This window comes from Eulemur rufifrons, chromosome 14 (genome assembly GCF_041146395.1).
Source record: "Eulemur rufifrons isolate Redbay chromosome 14, OSU_ERuf_1, whole genome shotgun sequence".
NCBI lineage: Eukaryota > Metazoa > Chordata > Mammalia > Primates > Lemuridae > Eulemur > Eulemur rufifrons.
Window position 1 is genome coordinate 27,903,743 of NC_090996.1, and position 13,728 is coordinate 27,917,470.

At 43.9% G+C, this 13,728-nt stretch overlaps 1 protein-coding gene across 2 annotated transcripts in view; it reads right to left on the reverse strand.

The window, feature by feature from the left end:
* The window catches only part of SNX29 (sorting nexin 29), a 439,800-nt gene that overhangs the window by 266,893 nt on the left and 159,179 nt on the right, over positions 1–13,728 (reverse strand). For both annotated transcript variants that reach the window (XM_069486909.1, XM_069486910.1), the window contains one exon: positions 3,534–3,616. In XM_069486909.1, the coding sequence (XP_069343010.1) occupies positions 3,534–3,616 (83 nt within the window). The remainder of the gene's footprint in view (positions 1–3,533; positions 3,617–13,728) is intronic.

Here is a 13,728-nt window from a genome sequence, read left to right on the forward strand (position 1 = left end):
ATTTTCTTGGAGGAACTAGATCACACTTAAAAAAAAAAAAAAAAAAAAAAAAGGAGGAGGGTGGAAATCTAAAATTTGATTCCTGTAAAATTGAAGGTTGTCAACAATCTGTTCTAAAAGTTTGTTTGAAGTTGATTTTTCTTTTTTTTAAATCCTGGAGGCATTTTTCCACAAGAACGTAATAATGAAGGTGAAGGTCCCAGGGTAGCCCTCAGGAATCTATTCAACCCTGAAGGCATTTGGGGATTAAATGATTTTTTTCACTCTTTTCCCTACTGATGAGCTCACAATTTCATAAGCAATTTCTTGGTAAAGAATCTTTATATCCTCAAACTAAAAAGCTTAAATTGTGGGAAATGCATTCTAAGTTCCCACCTAGAATTTAGGAAGAAGACGTCTCTGTGTCCATCCCCCAACACCAGGAGCCGAGAAAATCACAGATCAAAACAGGGTCTTTAGGCCACTCACGTCTGTAATCCTAGCACTTTGGGAGAATGAAGCCGTAGGATTGTTTACGGCCAGGAGTTGAAGACCAGCCTGGGCAACATAGCAAGACCCTGTCTCTACAAAAAAATTGAAAAATCAGCCAGGCGTGGTGGTGCACACCTGTAGGCTCAGGTGCTTCCAACTCCCAGACATCCAGAGCCACCACAGCAATGGTGTTGTGGAAAACGCAATGGTTTTCCACAAACTGAGGCAGCAACTAGCTGGGAGATGAGGAGTGAGTCCGAATTTCTTTGAGTAACAGATGAAATCACTTAAAATTAGATAAAAGCCATTGAAAGGAGGCCATTGTGCAATTTCTGAAGGAGTTGTCTTTTATTAAGGCTATTCAGGGTCCTTGGCACACAGTGAGTGCTCATTAATTTTTGTGAAGTGAGCGAAGGAGTGAATTGTAGGACTTACATAGGCAATAATAGGGCACCGGTACATGCCCACACTTGACGGTTTTCATAAAAACCTTCCACTGAAGGAGGATTCAGATAAGGTGACATGGTCTTAAATAACACGGTAAGAGAATAGAGTAAGGAACTGAGGCTACGTGGAAGAGAAGAACATGCTTGATCATCTCCACTCTAATCCATTTAAGAGCTATCACAACTGCACCCTAAAAAGGCTCACATCCAGCTTTGGTTCAGAGCACTCAGGCTGAGTCCTGGGAAATGCAACTTCAGCTGCCGTAAGAAACCATTCTGTGCGCTGTAGGTTCTGTGTGCCCATTTGGGGAGAATCACTCCAAAAATCCTCCTAGTCAGAAATGCATTTTGTAGTGTTGGGGTTTTCAAATCAAAAGCAAGTCCAGTGGTGCGTCTTTTCCTAGGTTTAATTTTCTTATTGCATCGAATCAAAGTTCTGTGTAGCTAAAGTGTAGAATTCACAAAAGGTCGGCAGCACAGTCCACAGGTCACCTGCATTAGAGGCACATATCTAGCCATGCAAATCTAGCGCCTCATCCTAAATCCACTGCAACGACTCCCAGAGACAGGGTCCTGGAAAGAGGCATATTTAATAGGCTCCCCAGGTAATTCCTCTACACATTAAAGTTCAAGAATTTTATAATGTAAAGAACCAGGGATTTGGAGGAAAACGTCGAGATCATTTCGACCCCCGATACAGGAACGAGCCCCTTAAGCTCTCCTAAGCCTCCAATAATAAATTTTTTAATGTAGAGGAAAAAACTGCCTACTCATCACAGTTACTGAGTCAAATCAGAATACATTTGAACTTGCTTGGAAAGGGTAAAGGGCTAGGCAAATACTACTCATTCAAAACGCATAATGAATGTAATGAGTGACTACCAAAGCCAGTTGCTGAGGAAACAGAGATGAGAAGTGAAAAGTCGCAATACCAACATATTCATAACGCTGCATAATGAAATTAATTCCGGGCCATGATAGCATTATGTGTATGGAAGGGGCAGTGAGCCCACAGAAGAAGATATGATTAATTCTGCACTGACAGCCCCTGGACGGATCCTGGCTACAGATCAAATATGAATAAAGCGAGGTATGTTACTGAAAAAAATTATCACCAACCTGCTGATCCTGATCGAATGGAGACCATAAGAAAACACACAAGCTTCCAGAAAAATTCGCATCTTTATGATGTTACTACATCAGTCATATCCAGATTCCAACCCCATCTCCATCACATAGACAAATAACAACCATTTATTTATTTTTTTTTTGTTGTTGAGACAGAATCTCACTCTGTTGCCCAGGCTAGAGTGAGTGCCGTGGCGTCAGCTTAGCTCACAGCAACCTCAGACTCCTCGGCTTAAGCGATCCTACTGCCTCAGCCTCCCAAGTAGCTGGGACTACAGGCATGCGCCACTATGCCCAGCTAATTTTTTTATATAGATTTTTAGTTGTCCATATAATGTCTTTCTATTTTTTTAGTAGAGACGGGGTCTCGCTCAGGCTGGTCTCGAACTCCTGACCTTGAGTGATCCACCCGCCTCGGCCTCCCAGAGTGCTAGGATTACAGGCGTGAGCCACCACGCCCGGCCAACAACCATTTATTATATGCCACGTGCCAGGCTGGAAACTTTGCATTCATTATTTTGGTAAATTCCCACAAGGACCTCATGACATTAGTGTGATGCTTCCTTGTACACATGGGAAAATAACTCCAAGGGGGCAAGGGACGGTGGGCGAGCCTAAATTCAAATGCAAGTCTGGCTGCCAGCCAAGGCCTACGAGAGTGGAGTGTCCACCTTGGTTAAAATGTCCACACTCCAAGAACGCATCTTTCTTTAACAAACTTCTGTTATGCTCAGTTAGCTGAGGGCTGCAAAAGTCAAGTCCCCTTTCTTCAGGCTGACCTGAGAAACTTTTCAGGAGATTCATGACAGGTAAAATTGTAGCCAAAGTGCACAGAGAGGAAGCATATGGTACAACCTCGTTTAACGAGATCCTCATGAAGGGATCATTTTTCTGTCTCTGTGCATTTCTGATTAATAACATCAACAATAGTAATAGCTAAAATTTATCCAGTACTTACTCTATTGTAGGCATTATGCAAAGATGTCTACGTGGATTGCTGCTTCATGAGGTAGGTGCTGTCAACTAATCCCATCTTACAGATGATAAAACCAAGGCACACAGAGAATATGAAACTTAACCAGAGCTGGGGATTGGAACCTGGTCAGCCTAAGGCCGGAGTGCTGATTCTCCATCATTTTGGCATCCTGCTGCTTGCATGCCCAGCCTGACGCACAAGCAACACATCACAAGGTTCCCTGTGTTGCAAATGTCTCAAGACTCTGGACACTAAAGTCCTTAAGTACACAAGTTGACATGAGTATTGCTGATAGTCTAGTAAGTGAGTCTTATCATAATTATTGATAGTTACACATTTAACAAGAATACACGGCAGGATTTTCGTCCTGTTTTCCAGGATCCCGACCAGCACCATTTTTCTAATTCATCCACGTACGTACTCATGACATGTTGAATGTCTGCTATGTACCAGGCACAGGGGATAATGAAAAAGCTCAGCCCCTCCCCACCCGGACTCAGTGTCCCCCTCACCTTCAGCTGTTTGACCTTCTCTTTTCAGCATCTGGACAGCTCCTACATATTTCTTCAGCTGGACTTTGAGCACCTCGTTTTCTCTGCAGGTACAAGAATGTTAAAAAATATATTTAAAAATTGGCAATTCAGACCCAAGGTAGGGAGGAATGTGTGTAAATAAAAGCACATAATTTGCAGCTTATAAACAATATATTCTCATGTATTAGAGATCATCACTGGAAAAGACCATGTTACCAAGGACACATTTGCAGAGTGACTTCAAGAGCTGTTCTTACATGATGGACACAAGCATGAACTGGTTCTAGTGCCCCCAAATTCAGAATATTGACACATGCTATGCTCAGGCTATTTGAATCCATCAATCTGTTAGATGCCTAATGCAGTGTCAGGCACACTCTGTAATATTCTCTCCATTTGCAGAAGCACATACCAAGTAGATAAAGGGAAAGTGAGGCATAAAGAAGAGAAGCAGTTGACCAAGTCCTCATCCACCCCCACGTAAGATTATATACCACGGAACATAGATCCCAGGCCACGACAGGACCCCACCTACTGAACCCACCCTCTACATACACTGGCTGAGGATGGAACCTGAGGACCAGGGGGAGAAAACTGCCGCTTGTGGAGTGTTTAGACTTTACACATGTCTCACTGAATCAAGTATGCATTCATTCCTCCAACCAATCTTCACTCAGTGGAAAAATGCATGATGACTCCATCACTATGGAGTCTCATTTTATAGGAGAGGAGTTGGATAGATAAGATCTCTGACCAAAGCCACACGGCCACCAATGAGATATAATGCCAAGATCCAAAGCCAGGTCTTCCTGCCCCCAAAGCCCACAAGAGCTTTTCTCCACCTCCTTTGGGATTCAGACTTGGTTTCTCACCAGCTATGCCAGACAGAGGAGTCTCCCACATTTTCTACCTGTGCCCCCAACTCCCTACCCCAGGTCTTGAGCCCGAGTGCCTTTAAACATGATAGAAATTTTTTTCTTTCCTAGCAATGAGAAGAGCTTAAGGCTGCGTTGCTTCTAAAATTATAAAATTAAAAATGATCATTACAAAATATTCACACAATCAGAACACATTTAAGAAGGAATTCAAAAATGAGATGAAACTCCCAACACCTTGAAATAAACCCCATTAACATTTTATATCCGTCTTATCCTACTTCCCCCAGGTACACACAAACATCCTAAGTATAATTTTTCAAGGATGAAACATTCCCATAAGGCCGGGCGCGGTGGCTCACGCCTGTAATCCTAGCTCTCTGGGAGGCCGAGGTGGGCGGATCGTTTGAGCTCAGGAGTTCGAGACCAGCCTGAGCAAGAGCGAGACCCCATCTCTACTAAAAATAGAAAGAAATTATATGGACAGCTAAAAATATATACAGAAAAAATTAGCCGGGCATGGTGGTGCATGCCTGTAGTCCCAGCTACTCGGGAGGCTGAGGCAGTAGGATCGCTTGAGCCCAGGAGTTTGAGGTTGCTGTGAGCTAGGCTGACGCCACGGCACTCACTCTAGCCCGGGCAACAAAGTGAGACTCTGTCTCAAAAAAAAAAAAAAAAAAAAAAAAAGAAACATTCCCATGCACCACTGTTTGTTTGAAGTCTTCTTTCCCTTGTTTACTGCTCCGCTCATCCCTTCCCCGTGGTAACCAAGGGTAAAACCCTGGCATGCACGCTTCATGCCTTCCTCCCGGCTCAGACAATCGCTACCACCCCCGCACGCTCACACAGTTTACTTTATAAAATGGGATCCTATTATCAATTTTTCTGCAACTGAGTTGTCTCATTTAACAATTCACCACAGTCAGCCTCTAGCTCAGCCTATTTATAGATGGAAATACTACTGCTTGGTATGGACATGCCACACACTTACTTAGTCAGAAAACATGCTACAGCTCATCACTGGGTCTGTGTCTGTTTTCAGCGCATCTGAAGACACCTCAGCCCACGAAGGCAGCACTTTCTTTGTAATTTGCTTTTCGGCACTATATTCTGGCAGAAAGAACATCAGGATCAAAAGCAGAAACTCCCACCTACTTAGGTATCCCCTGAGAACTCTACATTCATCTCGGAACCTTTAGAGAAAGTAAACCACGAAGGGGCCACTGAAGAATCCCCCTAATCCTAGACAAAGCCAGCCACGGGCGTTTCCATAGGCTCTGCACTCACTCCATCTGTGAAAGGAACAGCAAATGTCCGAAACTAAACACCTAACAAGTCCTGAAAAGGTCTGTGAGTGGAAAAATATTCCCTAATGTGGGCTGTACAATTCACTTAAGTCTCTCCAAGTCCCTGTCCTTCTGCCTCTGTCACACACTTGGTCTCATTAGAACATCGACAATACACCACGAGGTTAGCTGTACCGTACCCATTTTGCAGATGGGAAAGTTGAGGCCCAGAGAGTCAAACACACACTCAAACCTGGGATGTAAACCCATACCCTTTAACTCCAAAGCCTGACATCATGTCATATAAGTTTAGGGAATTAAGTCAACAGGATAAAACTGAACACTTAAAGCCTTCAAAGACGACATCAGAAAACGTGGGCTGGTCAGCACAGGTCTTCAGAATCTCTTGGTTAGTTAGATTTTTGTGCAAATGTGAACAAGACTCTCCTGATCATCTGGCTTTGCTAAAACAGCTTAAGGAACTTTTCAAGGTTATACAGCTGAAGCCTCTGCCACCAACCCCCTCAGACACCTCATAACTGTAAGTAGTTGGTCATAGGTGAACTTCAGGTAATATGAATCAGTAGCCTCAAGAACCACGTACCTTCGGACCCAGTAACTCCGCTTCCAGGAAACTGTATTCAGAAAAGGAGGAGGAGAAGTCTTAAAGGAAGTTGTGAATATAACAGAAAGAAACTGGCTAAAAATTACATGTTTGATAAGGTCGGAGTGGGTGAATTTTGGTACATTCTCCTATAACGGGACACTATACAACCATCAAAGTTATGATAGATATGATTATTACCATAGATGAACATTTGCAATACACCCTAAGCGAATGCAGCAGAGAACAAAGTATATTTACTACAACTCCTTACACATATTTGCAGGTATATATTTGCATATTAATAATGTTCACTTCTGGATAATGAAATTAGAAGAAAGATTCTTTAGCTTTCCAACAACATACTTTACTAGACTACTTAAAAAATGTATTAAGGTTAGATATACCAAAAAATCCTACATCACACTTAATGGTGAAGTAATATTTTGCCCCCAAAGCTGTGAACAAGGCAAAGGAAGGCTTTTCTCTGCCACTCACATTCAGCACAGCAGGTTCTAGCCAGTGAAATACGCCCCTCCAACCCGTGCCAAAAATAAGCACACAGGTTGGAAAGGAAGAACTAAAACTGTCCCTATTCACAAATGACATGAATGTCTGCATATAAAATTTCACACATCTACAAAAAAAGGTCCAGAATGAGTTTTTCAAGGTCATGGGATACACGGTCAAACACAAACAGTAGCTATCTTTCTATCCACTACCAATGAACAATTAGAAAGTAAAATTATAAAAAGAATCCTTTATGATACCTCCAAAAGATGAAACAGTTATAAATATGACAAAATGTGTCCAGGATCTGTATGCTGAACACTAACAAAAATGCTGGTGAAAGAAGTTAAAGAAGAACTAAATAGATGGAGACACCAGGGTCATGGCATAGAAGACTCAAAATAATTAAGATGTCAATTATTCCCAAATTGATCTACAGATTTAATGCAAGCCCAACCAAAATCCCAGCAGGACTTTTTGTAGACACAGACTAGCTGACTGTGAAATTGACACAGAACTACAGAGAAACTAAAATAGCCAAAATCATTTTGAAAAAGAAGCACGAAGTTGGAGGACTCTCACTACCCCGGATTTTAAAACTTACCATAAAGCTACAGCAATTAAGGCGACGGAGGATAGACATAGACCAATAGGAAGAACAAAAGGTCAAGGAATAAACTCATACGAACACGGTGAAGTGATTCTTGACAAAGGTACAAAAGCCATTCAGGAGGAAGATAAGTCTTTTCAATACATGGTTTTGGACCACCTGGATATTCATATGCAAAAAGATAAACTTCAACCAACACCTTTACAGAAATGTTAAATCGGATCACAAACAAATGTAAAACAAAACTATAAAACATTTAGAAGAAAATCATGTCTAACCTGGGATTACTAAATTATAAATACCAAAACCATGATCCATAACAGAAATGTTAAATTGGATATTGTTAAGAGCATGAAAAGATAAGCTACAGACTAGAATACTTACAAATTATATAGACAATAAAGGACTTAGATCCAAAATATATAAAAAACTTGTAAAATTAACAAAATTGCCCAATAAAAAGGGGGGGGGAAGATTTGAACAGACATATAAACAAAGAAGATACACAGTAAATAAGCACATGAAAAGCTGTTCAAGATCATTAGTCAAACACAAACCAAAATCACAGTGAGATACCACTACAAATGTATTAAAATGGTTAGAAAAAAATTTTAATGCCAACACTAAACGCTGTGGAGAATGTGGAAGAGCTAAAACTCTCATACATCACAGGTGGAAACAAAGATAGTTCAGCCACTCTAGAAAATTGTATGGCAGGGGGTTTTTTGGCTTGTTTGTTTGTTTGTTTTATTTTGAGACAGAGTCTTGCTCTGTTGCCCCGGCTAGAGTGCAGTGTTGTCATCACAGCTCACAGCAACTTCAAACTCCTGGGCTCAAGGGATCCTCCTGCCTCAGCCTCCCGAGTAGCTGGGATTACAAGCATGTGCCACCATGCCGGGTTACTTTTTCTATTTTTGTAAGAGACAGCGGTCTTGCTCAGGCTGGCCTCGACCTCCAAGAAAGCTAGGATTACAGGTGGGAGCCACTGCACCCAGCCTCTGTGCTGTTTTTTTTTTTAATTGTGGTAAATACAACAAAATCCACCAACTTAATCATTTTCCGGTGTACAGTTCAGCAGTGTTCACTAAGCACATTCATATTGTCGTACAGCCATCACCACCACCCATCTCTAGAACTCTTTCCATCTTGCAAAACTGAAACTCTGTGCCCATTAAACAATTCCCCGTTCCCCACCTCCCCGGCCCCTGCAACCACCATTCTACTTTCCGTCTCTGTGATTAACATCCCTCTAGGTTTGAGAAAGATGATTAGGCAAACGTTACTATGAACGGTGGTGCAGCTTTGAACATGGCTTCAGGGAAAGTGGAGGCCTGTCACCAATTCAAAACTCAGTTGGAAATGTGGTCTCAAAGACTCGGTGAGCCATACACAAGCATCATTTTAGGACATCTCAACTAAACAATCCAAGTCAAGCCTGGTTTGCTCAGCCTTCTGTCACACAGAAATCTCCGTTTTGCAGCACTCCCGTGCAAACCCAGCACAATGAGAACTGATGGATTCGATGGAAGCCCTAAGGTTTCCCTCCTGAGACCTGACTTAACTTCAGAATCAAAGACCGGCTTATATTCAAGCCTAAGGTTCAAGTGTTTTATTACATTTTAATTCTTTGAAAATTGACTGCTTGCATCTAGAGCATAAGATGACTTAAAATTCATATGAGACAAAGCAGGGAATGAATAGAGCCATGCAACTGGATTTACTCTCTGCTGAACACTGCATTAGGGTGCCCACAACATGGGCTTGTCCCAAAACCAGTGTCACACCTAGAACATTAACCAAACATCAAATACCCAGTCAATGCTCCCAGTTATCTTAATTTGTTTGCAATGTGTTCATATCGGTATTGGAGCTTACCCTTTAGTGGGCTTTTACTTTAAAACGCTGTATTCTTTATACACATAACGCCAAAAGAGAAAACAAGATGTGTGGCTCCAGCGTTACACAGGGCTGGGTTCAAATACCAGACCTGCCCCACCCGGCTGGGCCACGGGCCAAGCGTTCGGTGGCTTCTTTGGGATGCGCCTCTGCTCCCAACGGAGAGAAAAGGACCCTTGCAGCGCTAGATGGTCAGGCACAGGGAGTGTAAAGTGCCCAGGTCAGCGCACAACACCAAGAAGCACGCAATTAATAACGTCATTCCTCCTTAGGAATAACATGCAAGACCCAAGTCACACAAGACTAAGTTCAGGGCATGGGCTTTGTCTTTAAGTAGCTTGCTATTCCCAGAATGTTCAAAAAGCGAATTGTGCCTTTACGACCAGCATGTGTCACTCTGATGCTGCGTCTGTTAACAAGTTATCAAAAAGCATCTGCTGAACAAGAGCTGGGCACAGAAGGCAGGAGGGTGCCTGCGATGGCCACAGACCTGCCTTTCTGGGGTTGAGTGTCTGGTGGGAGACGAAGGTCGGCCCTGGCGACTGTGATGCAGAGAAGCCACCTGGAAGAGGCAACACAGAAAACTGGACTCGTACACGGTGCTCACTGGGTGTCAGGGACAGTGCTATTCTAAATGCTTCCGTGGTGCCCCAGCGATTCTGGTATCAACAAGCACACGTAATACTCACTTCCTGAGTGTGAACTGGACTTGTTCACCGCTAGTGGTAGAAGCGATGGGTTGTCACTTCTGAGATCAGTTATAAAAAGACTGTGACACCCAGTCTTGGATGCCCTCTGGCCTGTGCTCCTTCTGTCGCTGTGTCTCTTGCATTACCAGCTGTCCCATGTGAGGACACTTTGCCCACATGGGAAAGAATGAGGCCTTCCAGCAACCACGTGTGAACACGGAAGCAGATGCTCCAGGCCCAGTCAAGCCTGGAAGTGACTGTGGCCCCATCCAGCACCTGACGGCAACCTCTTGAGACCCTGAGTCAGAGTCACCCAGCTAAGCCATGTCCACACTCCTGACCCACAGGAACTATGAAATAATGCAAGTGTTGTTTAACACATGAGCTGCCGGGTGAGTTGTATTTAACTCACGCTAGCGTTTTGAGCCCGGGGCCTTGTGAAGCAAAACCTGGGCAAAATCCTGCAGCTGGTTCATGAAAATCGTACCTTGTTGATGTTCTTATTATTACAATTAACATTGACAGTTTAATTCTAAAAACATGGATTAAATGAATAGAAGTCAATAAATTTTGTTTTTCTATTTATATTTGCCTTTAAATTACAATTAAGTCTGACAAGAAAAACACTCTACCCTTATGAACTATTTTTCAAGTTTTCACATTACTTTTCCCATTATTAAGTTTTTATGTTACTTTTTTACTGGAAAAAAAACACAGAAAACAAAATAATAAATTTTTCATTACATTAGAAAGGATTGTTTTGTTTTCAAAGTTTTTATTGTTTTCGTAATAAAACACCATGGCCCCCAAGACAAACACTTTTCTCTAGTGTGGCACCCAGTGTGCTAATCTGCTGCATTGGAGGGTAACTTGTTACAGCAACTATCATACGCAGCTTCGCACACGTAGTTTGTTTAATCCTCGCAACCACCCTACGAGGCATTTTTAACCCCAGTTTTGAGTCTAGGAGCAGAGAGGTAAGAATTACAGAGTGGTCCAATAGTTTGGCCAAAGTAAACTAACTTCCTCCGACCCTCCAATTCCCTTGTTTGACAAAGTGAAAGTCTAGCAGCCTGAGTAATTTCACACCTAGCCGAACGCGCGGTGCCCAAGGTCAATGCCACTCTCTATACCTCAGTTTTCTCACCTAAGTAACGGGAGATGCTAAGGACCTGCCAGGATTGTTGCAGAATATACATAACTCAACCAATGCTCTTCTGAAACCTACTACGCCCCAGCCCCGGGTACTGCTTAGACAACAGAATGGAGGGGAAGCAAGACAGATCCAGTCCTCACCCTCACGGAGGGGATCTTCACAAAGGGCAGGTGGTCCAGCCAGTCAGCGAGTACGTAACACAGTTTTGGATAAAAGCATACACCAAAAATAAAGCAAGAGGCCTGGCGCGGTGGCTCACGCCTGTAATCCTACCACTATGGGAGGCCGAGGTGGGCGGATGGTTTGAGCTCAGGAGTTCGAGACCAGCCTGAGCAAGAGCGAGACCCCATCTCTACTAAAAATAGAAAGAAATTATATGGACAGCTAAAAATATATATAGAAAAAATTAGCCGGGCATGGTGGTGCATGCCTGTAGTCCCAGCTACTCGGGAGGCTGAGACAGGAGGATCGCTTGAGCTCAGGAGTTTGAGGTTGCTGTGAGCTAGGCTGACGCCACGGCACTCAACTCTAGCCTGGGCAACAGAGTGAGACTCTGTCTCAAAAAAAAAAAAAAAAAAAAAAGACAAAAATAAAGCAAGAGATACAGAGCGAGGGAGCATTTGACAAAGGGGAATCTGAGAGGGCCTTTCTGGAAGGAGACAGACGACACAGGACCTGCAGGAGGTGAAGCAGGACCCCATGTGAACCCGGGGGTGCTGTGCTGGGTGCGCACAAACCACTGCGGGTCTTGTTAAAACGCAGATTCTGACTCAGAGCATCCGGAGCAGGGCCTGGGACTCGGCATTTCTAACAAGCTCTTGGTGCCGGCAATGCTTCCGGTACGAGGTTCCAGGCAGAAGAAAGAGGCAGGAAAAAGCCGAGGCCTGCCCGGGCCCTGGCACTTGGGGAAGCCAGGAAGGCTGGGACAGGCCAAGAATCCTGAAGGCCCCGGGGCTGCGGCAGGCGGTGTGGCTGTCTGTCTTCGCAGGAAGGGCAGCCAGGGAAAGGTGTTAAGCTGAGGGATGCAGACGTGCTATGCAGGAAAAGCAAAACAAGCCAGGGCTGGAAATAGGAGAAGCTGGCAGATCAGAAGGCCACTGTGGACAATCCAGGCAAGAAATGCTGGCGGCCAGGACTGGGAGGACTGGGGTGGTGGCCGTGGAGACGGAGAGAAGTATTCAGATATTCATCCGTCCGATTCCAGAAAGCTCTGCCGACTCCCACTCCCAGCCCCAAATATGCCTGCTGGCTGCCCTGCAGTTTTCTTTAAAAGCATCAGGAGGGAAAGCAAATCATCGAGTAGGTGGCAAGCACCTCTCAAACAGCTTCCAATGACTGCAATAATTAATGTTTGTAAGTCAAAGCAATTATGCCTGCCCCAATGTCAGAATAAACAACCAGCAACCTCAGACAACACCACTCAAAGGATAATTACTCAAAACAAAACCAGTGAACCTGTTAAGTGCATTTGGTAATTCACAGGCATCAAAACACCACACTGAGACACACCTACAGGAATTTTGCTTTCCCCGGCCACACAAAAGCTCATGGGTACCTTGCATGTACTATTGGGGCAACTGGTTAAAGTCGACCACTATGTGGGGATGAGATGGTAGAAATGGGTCAATGTTAATTTTCGAATTTTGACTGCTGTCCTGTAGATACAAAGGAGAATGTTTTGCTCATAGGAAACACACACTAACGTGGTTAGGAGTAAAAAAAAAAATTAAAAATAAAAAGCAGATTCCTAGGCCCCCTCGGTAGTCACACACCCTGGGGTGTGGCCTGGAATCTGCATTTTAACACGCCTCCAGGACACTTCTGGGCCACACTCAAGCCCGGGAGCCACTCAGTGCCCTGTGTCCTCCTGCCATACCACTTTCGTAACAAAGACCTAAGCAAGAAAAATAATCTTCCTTACGATCCTGTTCAGAAAACAAGCAGTCTGGGTACTTTTCCTTTCTTTCCAGTAGTTTTCTCTAACCAGAGAGGCCAAGGGCTGCCAGGAGCGTCAAATTCCAGGAAGTCTGCATTTTCCCTTGGCTGTTCTCTGGCTTGAGCTGTGTGGCATCTTATCTCTGCCAGCCGGAGGGGATGGGGAGGAGGTATTATAGTTGCAAAAAGCTTGTTTGATTTTTAGTGCTCAGTCTCTCCCCCACCCCCTCACTATCATTTCACTATTTTATAAACCCCATCTCATTGGCCACCTGACCAGTTCCACTCAGAACAGCACTCTGGCCCCCACATTTCATACCCAGAGCCAGGGACATAGTCCAGTAGCTCATGAAGGTAATTAACTGCAGGTGACACACACCTAAAATATACTTAGTGCAACAGGAAAATCTCAGGGTTCCAAATTTAATTGCCAGAATCATACTTGACTCAAAACTCACAGACGTTACTTCTTGGGGCACATATTTATCATCCAGGAGGCAGCTCACTGCAGTCCTTTGTGCCATAAGAAAGTGTTTGCTTTGAGGTCAGACAGGCCAGGGGCAAATGTTCGCTCTGCCCGTGTGACCCTAGGCAAGTCACTTACCCAGTGTAT